Source organism: Ictidomys tridecemlineatus, chromosome X (assembly GCF_052094955.1).
Source record: "Ictidomys tridecemlineatus isolate mIctTri1 chromosome X, mIctTri1.hap1, whole genome shotgun sequence".
NCBI lineage: Eukaryota > Metazoa > Chordata > Mammalia > Rodentia > Sciuridae > Ictidomys > Ictidomys tridecemlineatus.
Window position 1 is genome coordinate 2555441 of NC_135493.1, and position 20892 is coordinate 2576332.

The 20892-nt window shown below is 53.9% G+C and overlaps 2 protein-coding genes across 2 annotated transcripts; one reads left to right on the forward strand and one right to left on the reverse strand.

Moving 5' to 3' along the window:
- The first annotated feature begins 9040 nt into the window (after positions 1-9040).
- On the forward strand, positions 9041-12485 carry LOC101970503 (PNMA family member 6A). Its single transcript, XM_078034093.1, has 2 exons — positions 9041-9348; positions 9573-12485. The coding sequence occupies exon 2, from the start codon at positions 9691-9693 to the stop codon at positions 11137-11139; it is 1449 nt and encodes a 482-aa protein (XP_077890219.1). The 5' UTR covers positions 9041-9348; positions 9573-9690; the 3' UTR covers positions 11140-12485.
- A 2870-nt stretch (positions 12486-15355) lies between these two features.
- Positions 15356-18799, reverse strand: LOC144371664 (paraneoplastic antigen-like protein 6B). The gene is made up of 2 exons (XM_078034094.1): positions 18493-18799; positions 15356-18268 (listed from the first exon to the last, which is right to left on the reverse strand). Exon 2 carries the CDS (start codon positions 18148-18150, stop codon positions 16702-16704), a length of 1449 nt encoding a protein of 482 aa, XP_077890220.1. The 5' UTR covers positions 18151-18268; positions 18493-18799; the 3' UTR covers positions 15356-16701.
- Positions 18800-20892: the final 2093 nt, after the last annotated feature.

The following is a 20892-nucleotide window of genomic DNA, read 5'->3' on the forward strand; positions in this document are numbered from 1 at the left end:
GCAGTCCCACCAACAATGTATGAGTGTACCTCTTTCCCCATATCCTCATCAACATTTATTGTTACTTGTATTCTTGATAGTTGCCATTCTGTCTGGAGTGAGATAGAATCTCGGTGTAGTTTTAATTTACATTTCTCTAATTGCTAGAGATGTGGAACATTTTTTTTCATATATTTGTTGACTATTCCTATTTCTTCTTCTGTGAAGTGCCTGTTTAGTTCCTTTGCCCATTTATGGATTGGGGTATTGGTTTTTGGGGAGTGCTAACATTTTTGGAGTTCTTTGTATATCTAGAAATTAATACTCTATCTGAGGTGAAGGTGGCAAAGATTTTCTCCCATTCTGTAAGCTCTCTTTTCATGATCTTGATTGTTTCCTTTGCTGTGAAGAAGCTTTTTAGTAAGGGAATTCCTCAACAAGACTCCTAAAGTGTAAGAAGTAAAATCAAGAATCAATAAATGAGATGGTATCAAACTAAAAGAATGAGCTCTTAAAATGTAAATCTGATCACATTAATCCTTCTTTAAATCCTTCAGTGATTTTCCATTGTGCTTTGAATTAGAACTGAAATCTGCAACATTTTTCACATAGCCTAAGGTTTTGGAAAATGTCTGCCAAGCATGATTCTCAAACGAGCCTTCCACCTTTGCTCACTCTACCTTATTTCATCTCCATATACATAATATTCTTCCACCACTGACTGTTTGAACATTATTGTACACTTGATGTGGATTGCTTTTCCCTTCCTTCTCATCCTCATTATCTCCTACATGTTCTTCAGGTCTTAGGACCAATGTCACTTCAAAAAGTTTCCATGGGCTGTGGCTGTGGCTCAGCAGTAAAGCACTCGCCTAGCACATGTGAGGCTCTGGGTTCAATCCTCTGCAACATATAAAAATAAATAAAGAGTATTGTGTCCAACTACAACTAAAAAATACATATTAAATTTTTTTAAAGTTTCCATGTCTTTTCCTACTAATTCATATCCTCTTATCAACTTCTCATATAGCCCTGTGTACCTTTCCTTTCACAGTTGTGGTCATATTTGCAATATTACAGCAGTAGCAAGCATGACACTTAAGTCCACAAAGACTAAGAAGTTGTTGGGCTTTTTTTGTTGAAATTATAGTCATTCCACATTCCCATTCCCATCCTCAAATCAAACTCTTAACTTCTTTTCTATAAGAGAACCAGGTTTTGGCCTCCCTTCATCCTTCCCCACTGTGGTTTTCAGGACACTGTCCATATTCTGGGCTCTTCACATTTGTCTTGAGACCCTAAAAGGGAAGAGTTGTTTTTATTATACATATTTAAGGTATACAACATGATGTTTCAATATACTATACACAGTGAAATGCTTACTATATGCAAGCAAATTAATATATCCATCATTTCACATAGCTACCTCTGTGTTTGTTTGTGTTTGTGTGTGGGGGGGGGTGAGTGCACCTAAAATTTCTCCCTGATTTCCAGTATGCAATTTATATATTATTAACTCTAGTTTTTGTATTGTACATTAAGTCTCTAGACTTATTCATTCTACAAAACAGAAAAATTGTATCTTCTGGCCCATATCTCCATTTCCCCATTCCTATACTCTTCCCACCATATTCACAACCAGTCTACTCTTTTTTTCTATGTATTTGAGATTTTTTTAGAGTTCACATATTACTGACTTCATGCAGTATTTGTCTTTCTTTCCTGGATTATTTTACTTAGCATAATGTCCTTCATGTTCATCCATGTTGTAATATGGTTGCAAAAGGCAAGGTCTCCTTTTTAAGGCTAAATATTACACACATGTGTGTGTTCATGCACATACAGACACACTGCCTTATTCACTGATAGATGTGTAGGCTGATTCCATATCTTGGCTATTGTAAATGTGTTGAAGTGAACATGGGAACCTCTACATGGTTCTGATTTCATTGCCTTTGGATGTAAACTCAACAGAGGATTCCTAGGGAGTATAGGAGTTCTAGTTTTAAATTTTGAGACATTTCCATACTATTTTCCATAAAGGCTGCAATAGCTTACATTCCCATCAACAGTGCAAAGGTTTCGCTTTTCTCCAAATCCTCTCCAATGCTTGTGATCTGTTGTCTTTTTGATAATAGCCATCCTACTAGGTATGAGATTATATGTCATTGTGGTTTTTATTTGCATTTCCCTTATTATTAGTGATGTTGAGCAACTTTTAATATATCTATTAGCCATCTACATGTCTTCTCTGGAGAAATGTCTATTGAACTCCTATGTCCATATTTATGGGATTACTTGAACTTTTTGTTTGCTTTTTGCCATTGAGTTGTGTGAGTCCTTTATTATTTTGGACATTAACACCTTATGACAAATATAGTTCACAGATATTTTCTCAAATCCAAAGGGTGAATTATAACTTTGTTGATTATTACCTTTTTCTGTATAGATTAGTTTTAGTTTCAGTTTCATGTGACCCCATTTATTTATTTGTTTTCCATAAAGGAATTTTATATTAGTCTATTTTATTTGGTTGACTGAGCTTTTGGTATGATATTAAAAAATATTGCTAACACCAATGTCAAGGAAATTTCATCCTATTTTTTTTTAGTTTTATAATCACAGGTCTTTTAAAAAATATTTTTTGTTATTGATGGAGCTTTATTTTATTCATTTATTTTTATGTGGTGCTGAGGATTGAACCCAGTGCCTCACACTTCCAAGGCAAGTACTCTACCACTGAGCCACAACCACAGCCCTGATCACAGGTCTTTTATTTAACCCTTTAGTGGATTTTTGAGTTAATGGTATAAGACAAAGCTCAAATTTCATTCTTCTAAATGTGAATATCCAGTTTCCACAGCACCATTTATTGAATAAACTGTCATTTTCCCAAAGTGTGTTCTTTGTTTAAAATTGGTTGGCATAAGTGTATAGATTTATTTCTGGGCTCAATTCTGTTCCACTGGTCTATTTTCTGTTGTTATGCAAGTACCATACTGTTTTGATTACTATACCTCTGTGATATCTTCTGTAATCAAGAAGTTTGATGCTTCCAACTTTGTTTTTCTCTTTCAAGACTGTTTTGGTTCCTTGAGGTGGACCATATGAATTCTAAAATTGTTTTTATTTCTATTTTGGTGAAAAATGCCTGAAAATGGCCATTCCATTTAGTCAGAAAGATTATTTATCATTAAAGAGTTCTGAAATTACAAGAGGTAGACCCTGGATAGAGGAGTAGTATCCATCTATCTACCAGGCACATTGTGACCACAAACATGATATCACCCATGTGAATACAGAAGCTCAGTCTTCAAAACACTACAACATATAACTGCACATAGGAGTATCATGCCCAACCTATAATTCTGTCACATAACTCCAAATGACAGATAAGGACTTAGAAGTTACATCCTCAAGCAAACACAGTGACACACAATCCTTCTTAACCTCAGAAAACATAGTTTCCTTCACAGCCACATCTATTTCAGATGTACATTCCTATGAATGCTGAAGACTGTACAGACTTTGTAACTAACAAAGACTGCTGTTGCTGTACAGAAGAGGTAAATCTTCCCAAAGAGACCATCTGAGGTACTTCACCAGACTACTTCCCAAGACAGGAAAAATATGTGTATTAGCCACACAGAGATTATCATGCCTGTTTTTGCTTTTCAGAGAAATTGAGTCATTTACTATTGTTCCTGTACCGAGTTTCAGTACTGAATATAAAGCTAAAGAGATGTATCCAGGTGCTTCCAAAGGTCAGAACTCCACTCTTCATCATTCTAAGGTCATAGAACAATAGAAGGACTCACACCACATCCCTTACACATTCTCAAAAATTTACCTACCCTGAAGGTGGGAATACTATGATTAAAGCTGATACAGACATCATATGTAAGTCTATTCATGGACATTTATCATCTGTCTCATGTAAACAGTTACCACTACAAAGACTGGATCACAAGATAAACATAGGTTCAAATATATTTTCAAAAAAATTTTAGCACAGTTGATCAAAGTTATCAGAAAAAAACATATTCTGATGTTTCACAGAAACTCCATAATAAATGTACAAAAAAACCTTAAATATGAAGTAATTGAATCACGTGAACAGATATTAAGGTCAGTGTCCACCAGAGGTTCTGAGGAAGGATCCATTGCATTCCTTGCAGTCAGTTCCTGGTGGCCAGAGGTATTCCTTGGCTGAAGGCAGCTTCACTCTAAAATTCACTTGGCAAGTAACAAAGACTGCCTCGGGTTCGTGTCTGTCTCTGTATCCAAACTGGCCCTTCCCACAAGGACATCAGTCCTCTTGGAGCGGAGGCCCACCCTCTTCCAGTATGACCGTCTAAATTTAACAAGCTACAACTGCAGCGACCCTATCTCCCAATAAGGTCACATCCTGAGGTAGCGGGCGCTAGGACATCCCCATATGAATTTGCGGGAATTGAGGGGGTGCCCAATGGAACCCATAACACTCAGGAAACCAGAACCACGGAGTCCCCCAGCTGCAGACAGGCGCCCAAGTCACCGTGACCAGGTGCAACCATCTGAAGGCCTCTCTCCTGGAAGTTTATGGCCCTGCCCATAAACGCTGGTCAACTCCTGAGGCATCGCCAAACCCCACAGCTGCAGTGGGCAGGCCTGGCAGGCTCAGAGAGCAGAGAGAGCAGGGGCAGGGGACTCGGACAGGGTCTGCATCTTGCAGATTCCTGGAGAGAGGAGCCAGCTTCCCCCTCAGGATGCTGCCTAAAGAGGAAAGCGAGCCCACCCCTTGGGTTGGGAGAGCCATTGGCACAACGCACAGGGCGGGGGATCCTGGCAGCTGGAAGGAAGCATGGGGAGAAAATATGCCAATGGAATTTAGCTGGCTGCAAGCTCACTGCAAGCCCAGTGGTGGGCTGCACGTGCTGTGAAGGGGATGTCAATCCCCAGCCTAGGCAGAGAGGAACTGCCCTGGGCCCAGAACTGTGAGAGATCAATATCTTTTCTTTATAAGTTACCCGGATTCCGGTGTTGTGTTACAGCAGCACAAATGGACGGGGAGGGAGCCCCTGAAACCTGAAAGCATCTATCTGGTGGTGACGTGCAAATCAGTGCCACCAGTAAGAACATGAACAGAGAGGATTCTGAGGTCCACTAGTGTGGCCAGGCAGAGGAAGTCCGTGGGAGAAGGGGGAGGATCTGCTGAACCAAGAGGAGGAAGAACCTGAAGAAGAGGAGGCTGCCACCGTGGGCAGCTCTTGGGGTGGGGTGGGGTGGGGTGGGGTGGGGTGGAGCGTGGCACACAGAGGAAGGAGGGAAGGCAAAGGCTGAAGGTGGGGATGAGCTGAGTGTGCTGGGGGCCAGCCCAAAGGGCCAATTCAGCAGGCATCAGATGAGAGGGGCTCGGGAACGGTGGCAGGGGAGGAGGACCCTAAGAGAAAGCCAACTGTGAGGGGTGAGGCAGGGCCGCCGACAAGGATGGGGGCCTTGGGTTCACTCTAAGGAGATGGGGACCCAGGGGGAGTACACCTCAAGGGGAAGAACAGGGTCTGGTGGTGTTGCCAAGAGCTAGATCTCCCCAGCTGCCATGGGGATTGGGGAGTAGAGTAGAGACTATGACAGGTTGGATCTGGGGGTGAGAAATAAAGGAGAGGAGGGAAGGAATCCTGCCATCCATCTTAGCTTGAGCAAGCAGGTGGGAGAGGAGCCCTATCTGGTGGTGATGCAGCTGGGGAAATCTGGGGAAGGAGCAAGTGCACTGAGAGGGGCAAAGCGCTCCAGTTTGCACACCTGAATTCCGAAATTCTCAGGGGGCATCCAAGTGGGCAGTTTGATGCACATGTGTGGAGCTCAGGGGAGGGCTTGTATCCAGACACGGAAGATCCCCTAGAGGCACTGAATGTCCCTGGGCTGAGCCTGGGAACCCTCCTCCACCATGCTGAGCCCCAGCAAATGAGGAGGAGGAAAAGGGGTTGGGCAGGGGAGGTCCAAGGACAAACAAAGTAAAAGCCAGCAGAGAGGGAGGAGGTCAATCTGAAGGGAGGGAATGGGTGCTTCCAGAAACCAGGGAAGGAAAGGGGTTGGGGAAGCCAGGAGAGCCAAGCCTGCTGAGAGGTGGAGACAATGGGGCAGAGAAGTGACAAAGGAAAGACAGCGAGGTGTCACAGCTCAAGCCCCCGTGAGGATGCAGGGAGATGAGCCCACACCCATACCCCAGACAGAGCCAGAGTCTTGGACTTGGAGTCAGCAGGGAAGGGAAGGAGGGAGAAGGTGGGGAGAGAGGGAGAGTAGAAAGAGGTGAGGCTGAAAACAGGACAAATGCTGGGCCAGTTGGTGACACTAGACCCACCCCAAGAATATTTCCATGGGAGTGCTCTCCCTAGAGAAGGACCCCAGAAACATCATGGCTGAAACCAAGAAAGAGGGTGGCATGTGGTATAAGCCATGGCGAGTCTAACACTGAGGCCGAGGAGACAGAAATTCTCACGGTGGGTGTTAAGAGCGGTAGTGGCTTGTATCAGAACAAGCAGTCTAGGTCCTCAAGGAGAAGGGGAGGGAGCAGACACATGAAGCCAACAGAGGAAGCTGGTTTGTGAGAGAAGACACCTGTTTCTTTGTTTGCACAGTGGGTCACTGTGGACCAGACACCTGACAGTGACAACTTAGGGGAGGAAAAGTTTGTTTTGAGGTCACATTTTCAGAGGTTCAGTCCATGGCCGGCCAGCCAGCTCCCTTGCTCTGGGCCTGAGAGTGACGAAGAACATCATGGTGGAGGGGTGATGTGGAGGAAAGCTGCTCACTTTGTGGCAGCCAGAAAGTAGAGAGACAGACGGAGAAGCCAGAGGGACAAGATATTGTCCCCAAGGGCACAGCCCCCAGTGACCCACCCCCTCCAATCATGCCTCACCTGCCTACAGTTACCACCCAGTACAGCAGTCCTTTCAAATTATTAACTCATCAGATGGATTAATCCATGGATTAGGTTATAGCTCTCATAATGTAACGGCATCCCTTCTGAACATTCCTGCATTGACACAGGAGCTTTGGGGGGGGGGCACCTCATATCCAAACCATAACCCCTAGCTTTTACCACTCCCAGCCCCCAGAAGGGGTGGAAACGCCTGGGGAGCAAGGGCAAGCCAAAGTCCAACCACGAGGCCAACTCCAATGTGATGTGCTTCTGGACAATGGCTGAGTGTTCAAAATGAGAATGCCTTCGACCTTGACGCTAGCAACTTTCTCCTGGAAACAGGCCAACAATATGTCTCTGAGATGGGGAGGAGAGGAGTAAAGGAGATTGATGGAAGAGGAACAGGGAGTGTTCGGTGAACTTGTGGGAGGATTCCCAACCTTGCCACTGACTCAGGGAATGCAAGGCACATGATGACCAGGTAGCATTTCTCCCCTTGGGATGGGCAAACGTTCAAGGCTGAAGAGACCAAAGGTTGCTCAGGCCTTGGGGCTTGCAAGGACACTCCCATGCTGCGGGTGGGAGGGAACACAGATTTAGCCATTCACGGGAGAAAACCAGTGAGTCGCACATGGTCACGGCAGTGATGGGTACAACCCAAGACCCAGCATAGCCACTTCTTGACAACGGCTATGTACACCCTGGAGCCTGCCTCACTGACGGCGGCTCAGAGAGGCACGTGGGACTTGGGCGGCAGCAGTGTCTGTAACAGCCCTACCCTGGGAACAGCCCAAATGCCCCAAATGCCTCAGGGGTGGTCGGACAACCATGCTGCCCTCCGGGCCAAGAGAGTGTAATGGTTTGGAAGTGAGGTGTCTCCCAAAAGCTCAGGTGTGAGACAGTGCACGAAGGTTCAGAGGAGAAACGGTTGGGTTGTGAGAACCTTAACCCAACCAGTGAGTACATCCCCTGATGGGGATTAACTGAGTGGTAACTGAAGTGGTAGGGTGAGGCTGGAGGAGGCGGGAATTGGGGCATAGCTATGGGGTATATATTTTGTATCTGGAGAGTGGAGTCTCTCTCTCTCCGCTTCCTGATCACCATGTGAGCTGCTTCCCTCTCCCACTCTCTTCTGCCACGATGTCCTACCTCACCTTGAGCCCCAGGGAATGCAGCCGGCTGTCCATAGCTGAGAGGTCTGAAACCATGAAGGGACCCCAAATAAACTTTAACTGCCCTACACTTGTTCTGGTCAGGTCTTTCAGTCACAGCAGCGAAAAACCTGACTAAAACAGAGAGCAACGCCCCTCACCCCAAGCTCATCAAGCTGTGGAGGGCCCAGGGTGGTGGTGGGGGGGGACCTGAGCACCCTCCTCCCAGCTGAATGCCTCTTCCTACACACACTTAGGCAGAGGCCTTAGAGACCCGGGTTATGTCTCTGACAAGAAGAGGCAGGGACTCGCCAAAGGACAGGCAGTAAGATAATACAGGCCCAAGGAGAAGAAACTGGTTCAAAGCCGCAGAAACTGGTTCTTGGGCCTTGGGTCTTGGGCCTTGCAGCACGCACGGCAGGAAAGGCCTGGGCAAACCCAGGAGCTGGGTCACCCTCCTATGCGAGGGCAGTGAAGCACATAGGCCCGTGGTATACCCATCGTGCTCCAGTGGGACAGGCAGTGCCAGATAGATGGTGGACCCTCGGCAGGGTGGCATGGTGAACACACATTCCCGCTCACGTATCTACTTCATGGAAGCACACCTGGACCCGGTGCCCTGGCCTGGCCCAGAGACCAGAACAATCCTATCCTGGGTGGGGACGGAAAGAAGGACTGCAGGCGAAGAAGCCCCAGAGGGCCTGCTCCCCACCCCTGGCCAGAACGCAGAGCTGGTGGGCCCACCCCAGGCCGCTTCCTAGTGGACACCTTGGGCGCAGACCCCTCGCTGTGCTGGCGCCCCGAGGGCACATCCAGGAGGAGCAGGGGACAGGGCTGGACCCAGACGGACGCGGGACCAGGTGGGGAGAGCCAAAGGCGTGGGGTCTCCAGACACCGACACCCAGACACCCCCTCCCCGGGGGGTGGGGGGCTCCACCTGTGCCAGGGCGGGGGCGGGGGAGGGAGGAGGAGCAGGTGACGTCACCCGCGGTCCCCGGGTGCCCGCGGCGGCGGCGACAGCCCGGCCGCGTGACCCGTGCGCGCCAATGGCCCGGCGGTCTCCGGGGCGACGCGGAGGGTCCGCGCTCCACCGCCACCGCGCCCCCGCCCCGCGTCCGCACTGCAGAGAGCGGTGGCGAGCAGGCGCCGGCGCACTGGCCCACGTGCCGCGCCGGGAGAGCGAGAGCTGGACGCAGAGCCGGCGACAGGGCGAGGGAACGAGGGGCGACCGACCCCGCCGCCGCCGCCGCTCTGCTCAGCCCGGAGGAGCCCGCGCCGCGGGGGCCCGGACCAGGGAGGACCCCGCCCCAGCAGGAGGTACCGTACCCCCGGGAGGGGCCGCTCGGGCCAAGGAGACCCCGCGGCCCTCCGCCCGAGCCGGCCCGGCCACAGCAGCCCGCGGGGCGGGGGGCGGCGTGGGAGGGTGCTGTGGCCCGCGGGGGCCCTCGCGGGGTGGGGCGGGGGTCGGGGCACGAGGGGCGGCTGGGGTGGGAGTGGGGGGTGGGGCATTAACCTCGCTGTCGCCCCGTTCGCATTCACAGGTTGTGGACACCTGGGCTGCTCTCCCCGATTCCTAGGCTCCCGCCCCTGGGTGTCTTCCCCCAGTGCCAGCCTGGTCAGCCCCTAATATCAGCCCCGCGTGGGCCGAAATTGTGGGCGATGGCGGTGACGATGCTGCAGGACTGGTGCAGGTGGATGGGCGTCAACGCTCGCAGGGGCCTGCTCATCCTGGGCATCCCGGAGGACTGTGATGAAGCTGAATTCCAAGAGTCCTTGGAGGCTGCCCTGTGGCCTATGGGCCACTTTACCGTGCTGGGCAAAGTGTTTCGCGAGGAGGATAACGCCACTGCGGCCCTGGTCGAGCTCGACCGGGAAGTCAACTATGCTTTGGTCCCTAGGGAAATCCCAGGCACCGGGGGCCCCTGGAACGTGGTCTTTGTGCCCCGTTGCTCAGGCGAGGAGTTTCTCGGTCGCGTGCTCCACTTCCTGGAGCAACAGGGGCAGACAGTGGAAAGCGTGGCCGGTGCGCTGGGTCTGGGGCTGCGCAGGGTGTGCTGGCTCCGATCTGTCAGTCAGGCGATCCAGCCCTGGGTGGAAACCGTGAGATACCAGCGCCTGGGCCTGTTTTCTGGGAGGGACCAGCCAGCCCCTGGGGAGGAGTCCTTTGAGGCCTGGCTAGACCACACCACTGACATGCTGCATGTGTGGCAGGGGGTCTCTGAAAGGGAGAGGAGGAGGAGGCTGATCGAAGGCTTGAGAGGGACTGCCCTGCAGCTCGTGCATGGGCTCCTGGCGGAGAATCCGGCCAGGACTGCGCAGGACTGCCTGGCGGCCCTGATACAGGTATTTGGAGACAACGAGTCCCAGGCCACCATCCGGGTGAAGTGTTTGACTGCTCAGCAGCGGTCAGGCGAGCGTCTCTCCACCTTTGTGTTGCGGCTGGAAGTCCTGTTGCAGAAAGCCATCGAGAAGGGGGCCCTGGCCAGGGCCTCTGCTGACCACGTGCGCCTGAGGCAGGTGCTCACCAGGGCCAACCTGATCGAGCCTCTGGATGAAGCCCTGAGGAAGCTGAGAATGGTTGGGAGGTCTCCCACATTCCTGGAAATGCTGGGGCTAGTTCGTGAGTCTGAGGCATGGGAGGCCAGTCTAGCCGGGAGCGTGAGGGCCCCGGCAGAGGAAGGGGCTGGTGCCCCCGCTGATGCCCAGGCAGATGCCAGGGCCAGTGCTAATGCAGAGGATGAGAAGGTGGAGAAGGAGGAAGAGGAGGTGGACCAGCAGCAGCAGGAAGAGGTGGTGGTGGAGGAGGAGCAGGAGGAGGAGGAGGAGGAGGAGGGGCAAAGGGAAGACCAAGGCAATGATCATGCTCCTGTGGGCCCAGGCCAGGCAGGACCCACTGAGGCCCCAGGAGGCCCTGCCCCAGCTCAGATGGGCAGTGCTTCTGATGCCAGCCCAGGAGGGCCTGGTTGTGGGCCAGAGAGCCTGGCCCAGGCAGAAGAGCAGGAAGCTGAGGAGCCCGTGCTGGAGGGGCTCAAGGACATCCCAGAGGAGTCAGGAAATGAGGATGGGGCTGGGGAGACTGGCCACCCCGAGTCTGCCCCAGGTGAATAGGCTCAGAAGACCCAGGGGCTCCTCTCCTCTCAGGCAGCAGAGCCTTGGAGGGAGGGGCAGGACTCGCGCCAGGGCCTACCGTCACCCCACATCAGGAGCAGGGCCCAGGGAAGGGCTCACCCTGCCCAAACCAAGCCCCTGGATCCCCCCAGCTTCCCAAAGGGGCCATGGCCACCACCGCCACCAGACTTTTCCAGTGACCCCAAAGACCATATTTTCCACCAGATGGAGCGAGGAGAGGTGCCCCTCCTCATGGAAGCCCCAAACCCAAACCCTGCCAGTCTAGGGCTGCAGGCCTGAAAGTGGGGAGAGGGGCTGAGGTCACCTGCCACCTGCACCGGACTGGGAGACGTCGGGGAAGAGAGTCCATCTCAAGGGTGCCAGCTGCCTGGCTCTCCCAACAGGCAAAACCCCAACCCGATTCACCGTCCCCGGGGCAGGGTGCTCCTGTCCCTGTCCCTGGAGGCCCACCTTGTCTGTAAGCCCCATAGTGACCCACCTCAAGCAAACGCCCACCCCCACGCTAGCCACCGTTCCTGTGCAAAGCCGTGAGGTGTGTGTCAACCCCGGGCAGAGGACCGTGCCCTCGCGGCCGGCCACCTCCAGGCCCGGGCACGTGCCGTGAGCTTCCGGGCGAGCCAAGGCTCTGCTCGCTCCTGTCCAGTGTCGTGAGCTCAACCTCTGCTTTCTCGGTGTAGATCTAGGCCAGCTGCCTGCCTGCCGCTTGTTCTCGTGGAGATGTGTGTGTGTGTGTGTGTTCTTATCTGAGCAGCTCCTCCCAGGAGGCCCTGAGCCCAGTCCCCAGGAGTCGGAGGCGGGAGCCGGCGCGAAGGATGGACGGCTAGGGCGTGGTGGACGCTCACCCCCTCGGTGATCAAGACCGCGGCCTCACCTCGGGCAGGAAGCACTGGACCTTAGATGGAGGGGCAGGGCCAGGGACTGTGCTTGGACGTTCCACCCCCGTTGTTCCTTGTGACTCAGTTTCCTTGGCTTGGGGGGGGGTGTTCCCTGTTATGCTTTCCACTGTCCTGTGACCGTTCTGTGCCAGCCATAGGGCAAGGGCCACCCCACAGCAAGTCAGCCCCTCAGGGGGCTCCCGGAATGGAAGTGAGTGTTCATTGCCAGAGGCCATTGTCCTGGCAAGAGGCAGTTCTGGGGTCCTCAGAAAGGGAGACTGTGGTGGGAGGGCCCCAGCGTGGAGACAGAGGCGGCTCTTCGTCTGCAGCCCCAGGAGGGGGAGGCCCGGGACCTGTGGCCTCGAGTGGTCGTGAAGAGTCCCTTTAGGTGTTGTCAGCCCTTCTCTTCAATGGTTCAGTGTTTCTGTTTAATAAATTTTGTGAAATGTTCCAGCTTATTCTATCATAGTGAGGGAAATTGGGGGAGGAATGCTGGTTGGAGATGGGACAGGGTGGAGTAGGGGGGACAGTGGTGGCTGGGTCAAAATGCTGGGTGCATTCAGGCAAGGTCCATGATGAGCTGTTGTGATTTCAGCTGGCCAGTGGGCAACAGGATGCTGTTGGTTGTGGGTGGGCACTATCTTTCTGGCTCCCCAGGGCACTTGGGAATAAGTGGGTTAGGCATTGAAGGGAGGGCACAAGACCACAGGATTCCCAGCAGTGCACGGGGTTGGAGGCAGTGGGAATCAGGGCATCCAGGCAGGTCAGACAGGCCACGTGTGTGCTCCCGGGCTAGCAGACAAGGTCAGGGAAGGGCCGTAGAAGGGCCCTGGCATGAGGTCAGATGTCCCCAGCCCCAGCAGGAGCTGTGTGCAAGACCAGGAGGGCAGGGGTGACATTCTCCAAACCACTCCACCTGCTTTTGCCTTCCTCAGGTATCCAACAAGTGGGCATTGCTAGCTCAGACCATCTCCACTGTACAGGTGATGGACACAGTGTTCTGAGTATTTAAAGAGCAATGGTCAGAAAATCTGGGCTGGGCAAATCTGCTGCAGGATGTTTGCATCTAGATATACCAATAATCCTTCTATGCTGCTGACTGTAGCCATGCAGAGATGTGTCTTCAGGGACCGTGAGCACACTTGGGCAGTGGGATTGTTTTGGGGTGTGTGTAGAAGCAATAGTAGCTGACCAATCATTAGGTTATCCCTGTAGTGTCCTTGATGCACAGGCCTTGGCCTTTGTATCTGGGTCTCAGACATGTCACATTGGAGCATCTCGCAGGAACAGAACATAGCCCCAGCTGCACTATCCTCTACCTGCCTTCTGGAGGCACTGTGGTGTGCCTGGCATATCTACCCTATGTGTTTTAGCAAGGCCATGAGTAACCCAAGCCATGTTTTTGATGCAGACATAGGAGTTTCAATTCTTCCAAAATTGCATAGGAATATTTGGAGTGTTAACAACAATAAGCACAATCTCAAAAGGCATATCATTCTCCAAATGCTACTTCTCCATTTCACTGGCATAGCAAGTGAGAAAGGCATCTTGCATGATGAGCTGTGTCATGCATGCCATCTTACTACTGTAGAGCATTGGTAATGTGGCTTCTTATAGATAAAGTTCTTTTAGACATCTGTTTTTACAATAGTGAAGTTTCATTTTCATTGAAGATCTGCTCAGACAACTGATTTTCATCCACAAACATCTTATTTAGCATTTCTGATAATCATTCAGCTGCCTTCATATAACCCTGTGCAGACTCAGTGCTCACTTTCACGTCATGTAATGAACAATGACTCTAGAACTGTTTAAACCACCTGAAGCTTGCTTTATGATCATCATCATAGTGGGGTCCACCCTTTAGACATATAAGATGAAATATATGCTGTGGCCATGATCCTCATGGGGCTGCAAGGAAGATTCTGATCTTTAGAAGTTTCTTCATATCAGATATACATCCTTCCTGAATTTTTGTTATCCTTTGGGATTCAATAATGTAGGGTTTTTTTATTTTAACAGTTTCCATTACTTTGTTCTTGTCCTTCAAGATGATAGCTATGGTGAAATGGGACATGAATTGAGAGAAATAACCATCACTGATGTGCCACATCAGTCCTATGTTGTGTTCTCTTTCATTTCCCTATCAACCACCAATATAGCCCCTTACTGATAACATTACAGAGGATTTTCTATTCTCAGTGGCCATGATGAATAAAACAACAGATTATCTCAAGCACAGGAGAAAATGGTGCAATCAAAAGACACAGTAAATAAGAGATGTGTGCTTTTACATTATAATGATACACACACAAATGCATATGGAATATACATTTAAATGATAAAATATACAGTAAATACAAAAATCAATCAGAGATATTTATTATAATTATCAATCATTATGTCCTATACATATTTTCATGTGTTATACTTTATGAAAAAGGCAGCAGATAAGGCTTACGTACACAGGCATTGCCACAAACTCTAGGGTTACAAAAGCATGGCTCCAAAATTACATGACACAAATTTTTTAGCTGCATTGTAATATTATTGTTTTTGAATTTTTAAATATTTATTGTTTAGTTTTCAGGGGACACAACATCTTTGTTTGTATGTGGTGCTGAGGATTGAACCCAGGCCGCACGCATGCCAGGCGAGCGCGCTACTGCTTGAGCCACATCCCCAGCCCCTGCATTGTAAATGTTATGGGAATACCTTCTTACATACAATTGGTTATTGATAGAAATGTTCTAACATAAAATATGATTTAATTTTTTTTAATATTTATTTTTCAGTTTTAGGTTTACACAATATCTTTATTTACATTTATGTGATGCTGACGATTGAACCCAGAGCCTCATGCATGCTACGCAAGCACTATACCATTGAGCCACCACCACACAGCTCCTGCTGGGGCTGGGGACATCTGACCTCATGCCAGGGCCCTTCTACGGCCCTTCCCTGACCTTGTCTGCTAGCCCGGGAGCACACACGTGGCCTGTCTGACCTGCCTGGATGCCCTGATTCCCACTGCCTCCAACCCCGTGCACTGCTGGGAATCCTGTGGTCTTGTGCCCTCCCTTCAATGCCTAACCCACTTATTCCCAAGTGCCCTGGGGAGCCAGAAAGATAGTGCCCACCCACAACCAACAGCATCCTGTTGCCCACTGGCCAGCTGAAATCACAACAGCTCATCATGGACCTTGCCTGAATGCACCCAGCATTTTGACCCAGCCACCACTGTCCCCCCTACTCCACCCTGTCCCATCTCCAACCAGCATTCCTCCCCCAATTTCCCTCACTATGATAGAATAAGCTGGAACATTTCACAAAATTTATTAAACAGAAACACTGAACCATTGAAGAGAAGGGCTGACAACACCTAAAGGGACTCTTCACGACCACTCGAGGCCACAGGTCCCGGGCCTCCCCCTCCTGGGGCTGCAGACGAAGAGCCGCCTCTGTCTCCACGCTGGGGCCCTCCCACCACAGTCTCCCTTTCTGAGGACCCCAGAACTGCCTCTTGCCAGGACAATGGCCTCTGGCAATGAACACTCACTTCCATTCCGGGAGCCCCCTGAGGGGCTGACTTGCTGTGGGGTGGCCCTTGCCCTATGGCTGGCACAGAACGGTCACAGGACAGTGGAAAGCATAACAGGGAACACCCCCCCCCAAGCCAAGGAAACTGAGTCACAAGGAACAACGGGGGTGGAACGTCCAAGCACAGTCCCTGGCCCTGCCCCTCCATCTAAGGTCCAGTGCTTCCTGCCCGAGGTGAGGCCGCGGTCTTGATCACCGAGGGGGTGAGCGTCCACCACGCCCTAGCCGTCCATCCTTCGCGCCGGCTCCCGCCTCCGACTCCTGGGGACTGGGCTCAGGGCCTCCTGGGAGGAGCTGCTCAGATAAGAACACACACACACACACACATCTCCACGAGAACAAGCGGCAGGCAGGCAGCTGGCCTAGATCTACACCGAGAAAGCAGAGGTTGAGCTCACGACACTGGACAGGAGCGAGCAGAGCCTTGGCTCGCCCGGAAGCTCACGGCACGTGCCCGGGCCTGGAGGTGGCCGGCCGCGAGGGCACGGTCCTCTGCCCGGGGTTGACACACACCTCACGGCTTTGCACAGGAACGGTGGCTAGCGTGGGGGTGGGCGTTTGCTTGAGGTGGGTCACTATGGGGCTTACAGACAAGGTGGGCCTCCAGGGACAGGGACAGGAGCACCCTGCCCCGGGGACGGTGAATCGGGTTGGGGTTTTGCCTGTTGGGAGAGCCAGGCAGCTGGCACCCTTGAGATGGACTCTCTTCCCCGACGTCTCCCAGTCCGGTGCAGGTGGCAGGTGACCTCAGCCCCTCTCCCCACTTTCAGGCCTGCAGCCCTAGACTGGCAGGGTTTGGGTTTGGGGCTTCCATGAGGAGGGGCACCTCTCCTCGCTCCATCTGGTGGAAAATATGGTCTTTGGGGTCACTGGAAAAGTCTGGTGGCGGTGGTGGCCATGGCCCCTTTGGGAAGCTGGGGGGATCCAGGGGCTTGGTTTGGGCAGGGTGAGCCCTTCCCTGGGCCCTGCTCCTGATGTGGGGTGACGGTAGGCCCTGGCGCGAGTCCTGCCCCTCCCTCCAAGGCTCTGCTGCCTGAGAGGAGAGGAGCCCCTGGGTCTTCTGAGCCTATTCACCTGGGGCAGACTCGGGGTGGCCAGTCTCCCCAGCCCCATCCTCATTTCCTGACTCCTCTGGGATGTCCTTGAGCCCCTCCAGCACGGGCTCCTCAGCTTCCTGCTCTTCTGCCTGGGCCAGGCTCTCTGGCCCACAACCAGGCCCTCCTGGGCTGGCATCAGAAGCACTGCCCATCTGAGCTGGGGCAGGGCCTCCTGGGGCCTCAGTGGGTCCTGCCTGGCCTGGGCCCACAGGAGCATGATCATTGCCTTGGTCTTCCCTTTGCCCCTCCTCCTCCTCCTCCTCCTCCTGCTCCTCCTCCACCACCACCTCTTCCTGCTGCTGCTGGTCCACCTCCTCTTCCTCCTTCTCCACCTTCTCATCCTCTGCATTAGCACTGGCCCTGGCATCTGCCTGGGCATCAGCGGGGGCACCAGCCCCTTCCTCTGCCGGGGCCCTCACGCTCCCGGCTAGACTGGCCTCCCATGCCTCAGACTCACGAACTAGCCCCAGCATTTCCAGGAATGTGGGAGACCTCCCAACCATTCTCAGCTTCCTCAGGGCTTCATCCAGAGGCTCGATCAGGTTGGCCCTGGTGAGCACCTGCCTCAGGCGCACGTGGTCAGCAGAGGCCCTGGCCAGGGCCCCCTTCTCGATGGCTTTCTGCAACAGGACTTCCAGCCGCAACACAAAGGTGGAGAGACGCTCGCCTGACCGCTGCTGAGCAGTCAAACACTTCACCCGGATGGTGGCCTGGGACTCGTTGTCTCCAAATACCTGTATCAGGGCCGCCAGGCAGTCCTGCGCAGTCCTGGCCGGATTCTCCGCCAGGAGCCCATGCACGAGCTGCAGGGCAGTCCCTCTCAAGCCTTCGATCAGCCTCCTCCTCCTCTCCCTTTCAGAGACCCCCTGCCACACATGCAGCATGTCAGTGGTGTGGTCTAGCCAGGCCTCAAAGGACTCCTCCCCAGGGGCTGGCTGGTCCCTCCCAGAAAACAGGCCCAGGCGCTGGTATCTCACGGTTTCCACCCAGGGCTGGATCGCCTGACTGACAGATCGGAGCCAGCACACCCTGCGCAGCCCCAGACCCAGCGCACCGGCCACGCTTTCCACTGTCTGCCCCTGTTGCTCCAGGAAGTGGAGCACGCGACCGAGAAACTCCTCGCCTGAGCAACGGGGCACAAAGACCACGTTCCAGGGGCCCCCGGTGCCTGGGATTTCCCTAGGGACCAAAGCATAGTTGACTTCCCGGTCGAGCTCGACCAGGGCCGCAGTGGCGTTATCCTCCTCGCGAAACACTTTGCCCAGCACGGTAAAGTGGCCCATAGGCCACAGGGCAGCCTCCAAGGACTCTTGGAATTCAGCTTCATCACAGTCCTCCGGGATGCCCAGGATGAGCAGGCCCCTGCGAGCGTTGACGCCCATCCACCTGCACCAGTCCTGCAGCATCGTCACCGCCATCGCCCACAATTTCGGCCCACGCGGGGCTGATATTAGGGGCTGACCAGGCTGGCACTGGGGGAAGACACCCAGGGGCGGGAGCCTAGGAATCGGGGAGAGCAGCCCAGGTGTCCACAACCTGTGAATGCGAACGGGGCGACAGCGAGGTTAATGCCCCACCCCCCACTCCCACCCCAGCCGCCCCTCGTGCCCCGACCCCCGCCCCACCCCGCGAGGGCCCCCGCGGGCCACAGCACCCTCCCACGCCGCCCCCCGCCCCGCGGGCTGCTGTGGCCGGGCCGGCTCGGGCGGAGGGCCGCGGGGTCTCCTTGGCCCGAGCGGCCCCTCCCGGGGGTACGGTACCTCCTGCTGGGGCGGGGTCCTCCCTGGTCCGGGCCCCCGCGGCGCGGGCTCCTCCGGGCTGAGCAGAGCGGCGGCGGCGGCGGGGTCGGTCGCCCCTCGTTCCCTCGCCCTGTCGCCGGCTCTGCGTCCAGCTCTCGCTCTCCCGGCGCGGCACGTGGGCCAGTGCGCCGGCGCCTGCTCGCCACCGCTCTCTGCAGTGCGGACGCGGGGCGGGGGCGCGGTGGCGGTGGAGCGCGGACCCTCCGCGTCGCCCCGGAGACCGCCGGGCCATTGGCGCGCACGGGTCACGCGGCCGGGCTGTCGCCGCCGCCGCGGGCACCCGGGGACCGCGGGTGACGTCACCTGCTCCTCCTCCCTCCCCCGCCCCCGCCCTGGCACAGGTGGAGCCCCCCACCCCCCGGGGAGGGGGTGTCTGGGTGTCGGTGTCTGGAGACCCCACGCCTTTGGCTCTCCCCACCTGGTCCCGCGTCCGTCTGGGTCCAGCCCTGTCCCCTGCTCCTCCTGGATGTGCCCTCGGGGCGCCAGCACAGCGAGGGGTCTGCGCCCAAGGTGTCCACTAGGAAGCGGCCTGGGGTGGGCCCACCAGCTCTGCGTTCTGGCCAGGGGTGGGGAGCAGGCCCTCTGGGGCTTCTTCGCCTGCAGTCCTTCTTTCCGTCCCCACCCAGGATAGGATTGTTCTGGTCTCTGGGCCAGGCCAGGGCACCGGGTCCAGGTGTGCTTCCATGAAGTAGATACGTGAGCGGGAATGTGTGTTCACCATGCCACCCTGCCGAGGGTCCACCATCTATCTGGCACTGCCTGTCCCACTGGAGCACGATGGGTATACCACGGGCCTATGTGCTTCACTGCCCTCGCATAGGAGGGTGACCCAGCTCCTGGGTTTGCCCAGGCCTTTCCTGCCGTGCGTGCTGCAAGGCCCAAGACCCAAGGCCCAAGAACCAGTTTCTGCGGCTTTGAACCAGTTTCTTCTCCTTGGGCCTGTATTATCTTACTGCCTGTCCTTTGGCGAGTCCCTGCCTCTTCTTGTCAGAGACATAACCCGGGTCTCTAAGGCCTCTGCCTAAGTGTGTGTAGGAAGAGGCATTCAGCTGGGAGGAGGGTGCTCAGGTCCCCCCCCACCACCACCCTGGGCCCTCCACAGCTTGATGAGCTTGGGGTGAGGGGCGTTGCTCTCTGTTTTAGTCAGGTTTTTCGCTGCTGTGACTGAAAGACCTGACCAGAACAAGTGTAGGGCAGTTAAAGTTTATTTGGGGTCCCTTCATGGTTTCAGACCTCTCAGCTATGGACAGCCGGCTGCATTCCCTGGGGCTCAAGGTGAGGTAGGACATCGTGGCAGAAGAGAGTGGGAGAGGGAAGCAGCTCACATGGTGATCAGGAAGCGGAGAGAGAGAGACTCCACTCTCCAGATACAAAATATATACCCCATAGCTATGCCCCAATTCCCGCCTCCTCCAGCCTCACCCTACCACTTCAGTTACCACTCAGTTAATCCCCATCAGGGGATGTACTCACTGGTTGGGTTAAGGTTCTCACAACCCAACCGTTTCTCCTCTGAACCTTCGTGCACTGTCTCACACCTGAGCTTTTGGGAGACACCTCACTTCCAAACCATTACACTCTCTTGGCCCGGAGGGCAGCATGGTTGTCCGACCACCCCTGAGGCATTTGGGGCATTTGGGCTGTTCCCAGGGTAGGGCTGTTACAGACACTGCTGCCGCCCAAGTCCCACGTGCCTCTCTGAGCCGCCGTCAGTGAGGCAGGCTCCAGGGTGTACATAGCCGTTGTCAAGAAGTGGCTATGCTGGGTCTTGGGTTGTACCCATCACTGCCGTGACCATGTGCGACTCACTGGTTTTCTCCCGTGAATGGCTAAATCTGTGTTCCCTCCCACCCGCAGCATGGGAGTGTCCTTGCAAGCCCCAAGGCCTGAGCAACCTTTGGTCTCTTCAGCCTTGAACGTTTGCCCATCCCAAGGGGAGAAATGCTACCTGGTCATCATGTGCCTTGCATTCCCTGAGTCAGTGGCAAGGTTGGGAATCCTCCCACAAGTTCACCGAACACTCCCTGTTCCTCTTCCATCAATCTCCTTTACTCCTCTCCTCCCCATCTCAGAGACATATTGTTGGCCTGTTTCCAGGAGAAAGTTGCTAGCGTCAAGGTCGAAGGCATTCTCATTTTGAACACTCAGCCATTGTCCAGAAGCACATCACATTGGAGTTGGCCTCGTGGTTGGACTTTGGCTTGCCCTTGCTCCCCAGGCGTTTCCACCCCTTCTGGGGGCTGGGAGTGGTAAAAGCTAGGGGTTATGGTTTGGATATGAGGTGCCCCCCCCCCAAAGCTCCTGTGTCAATGCAGGAATGTTCAGAAGGGATGCCGTTACATTATGAGAGCTATAACCTAA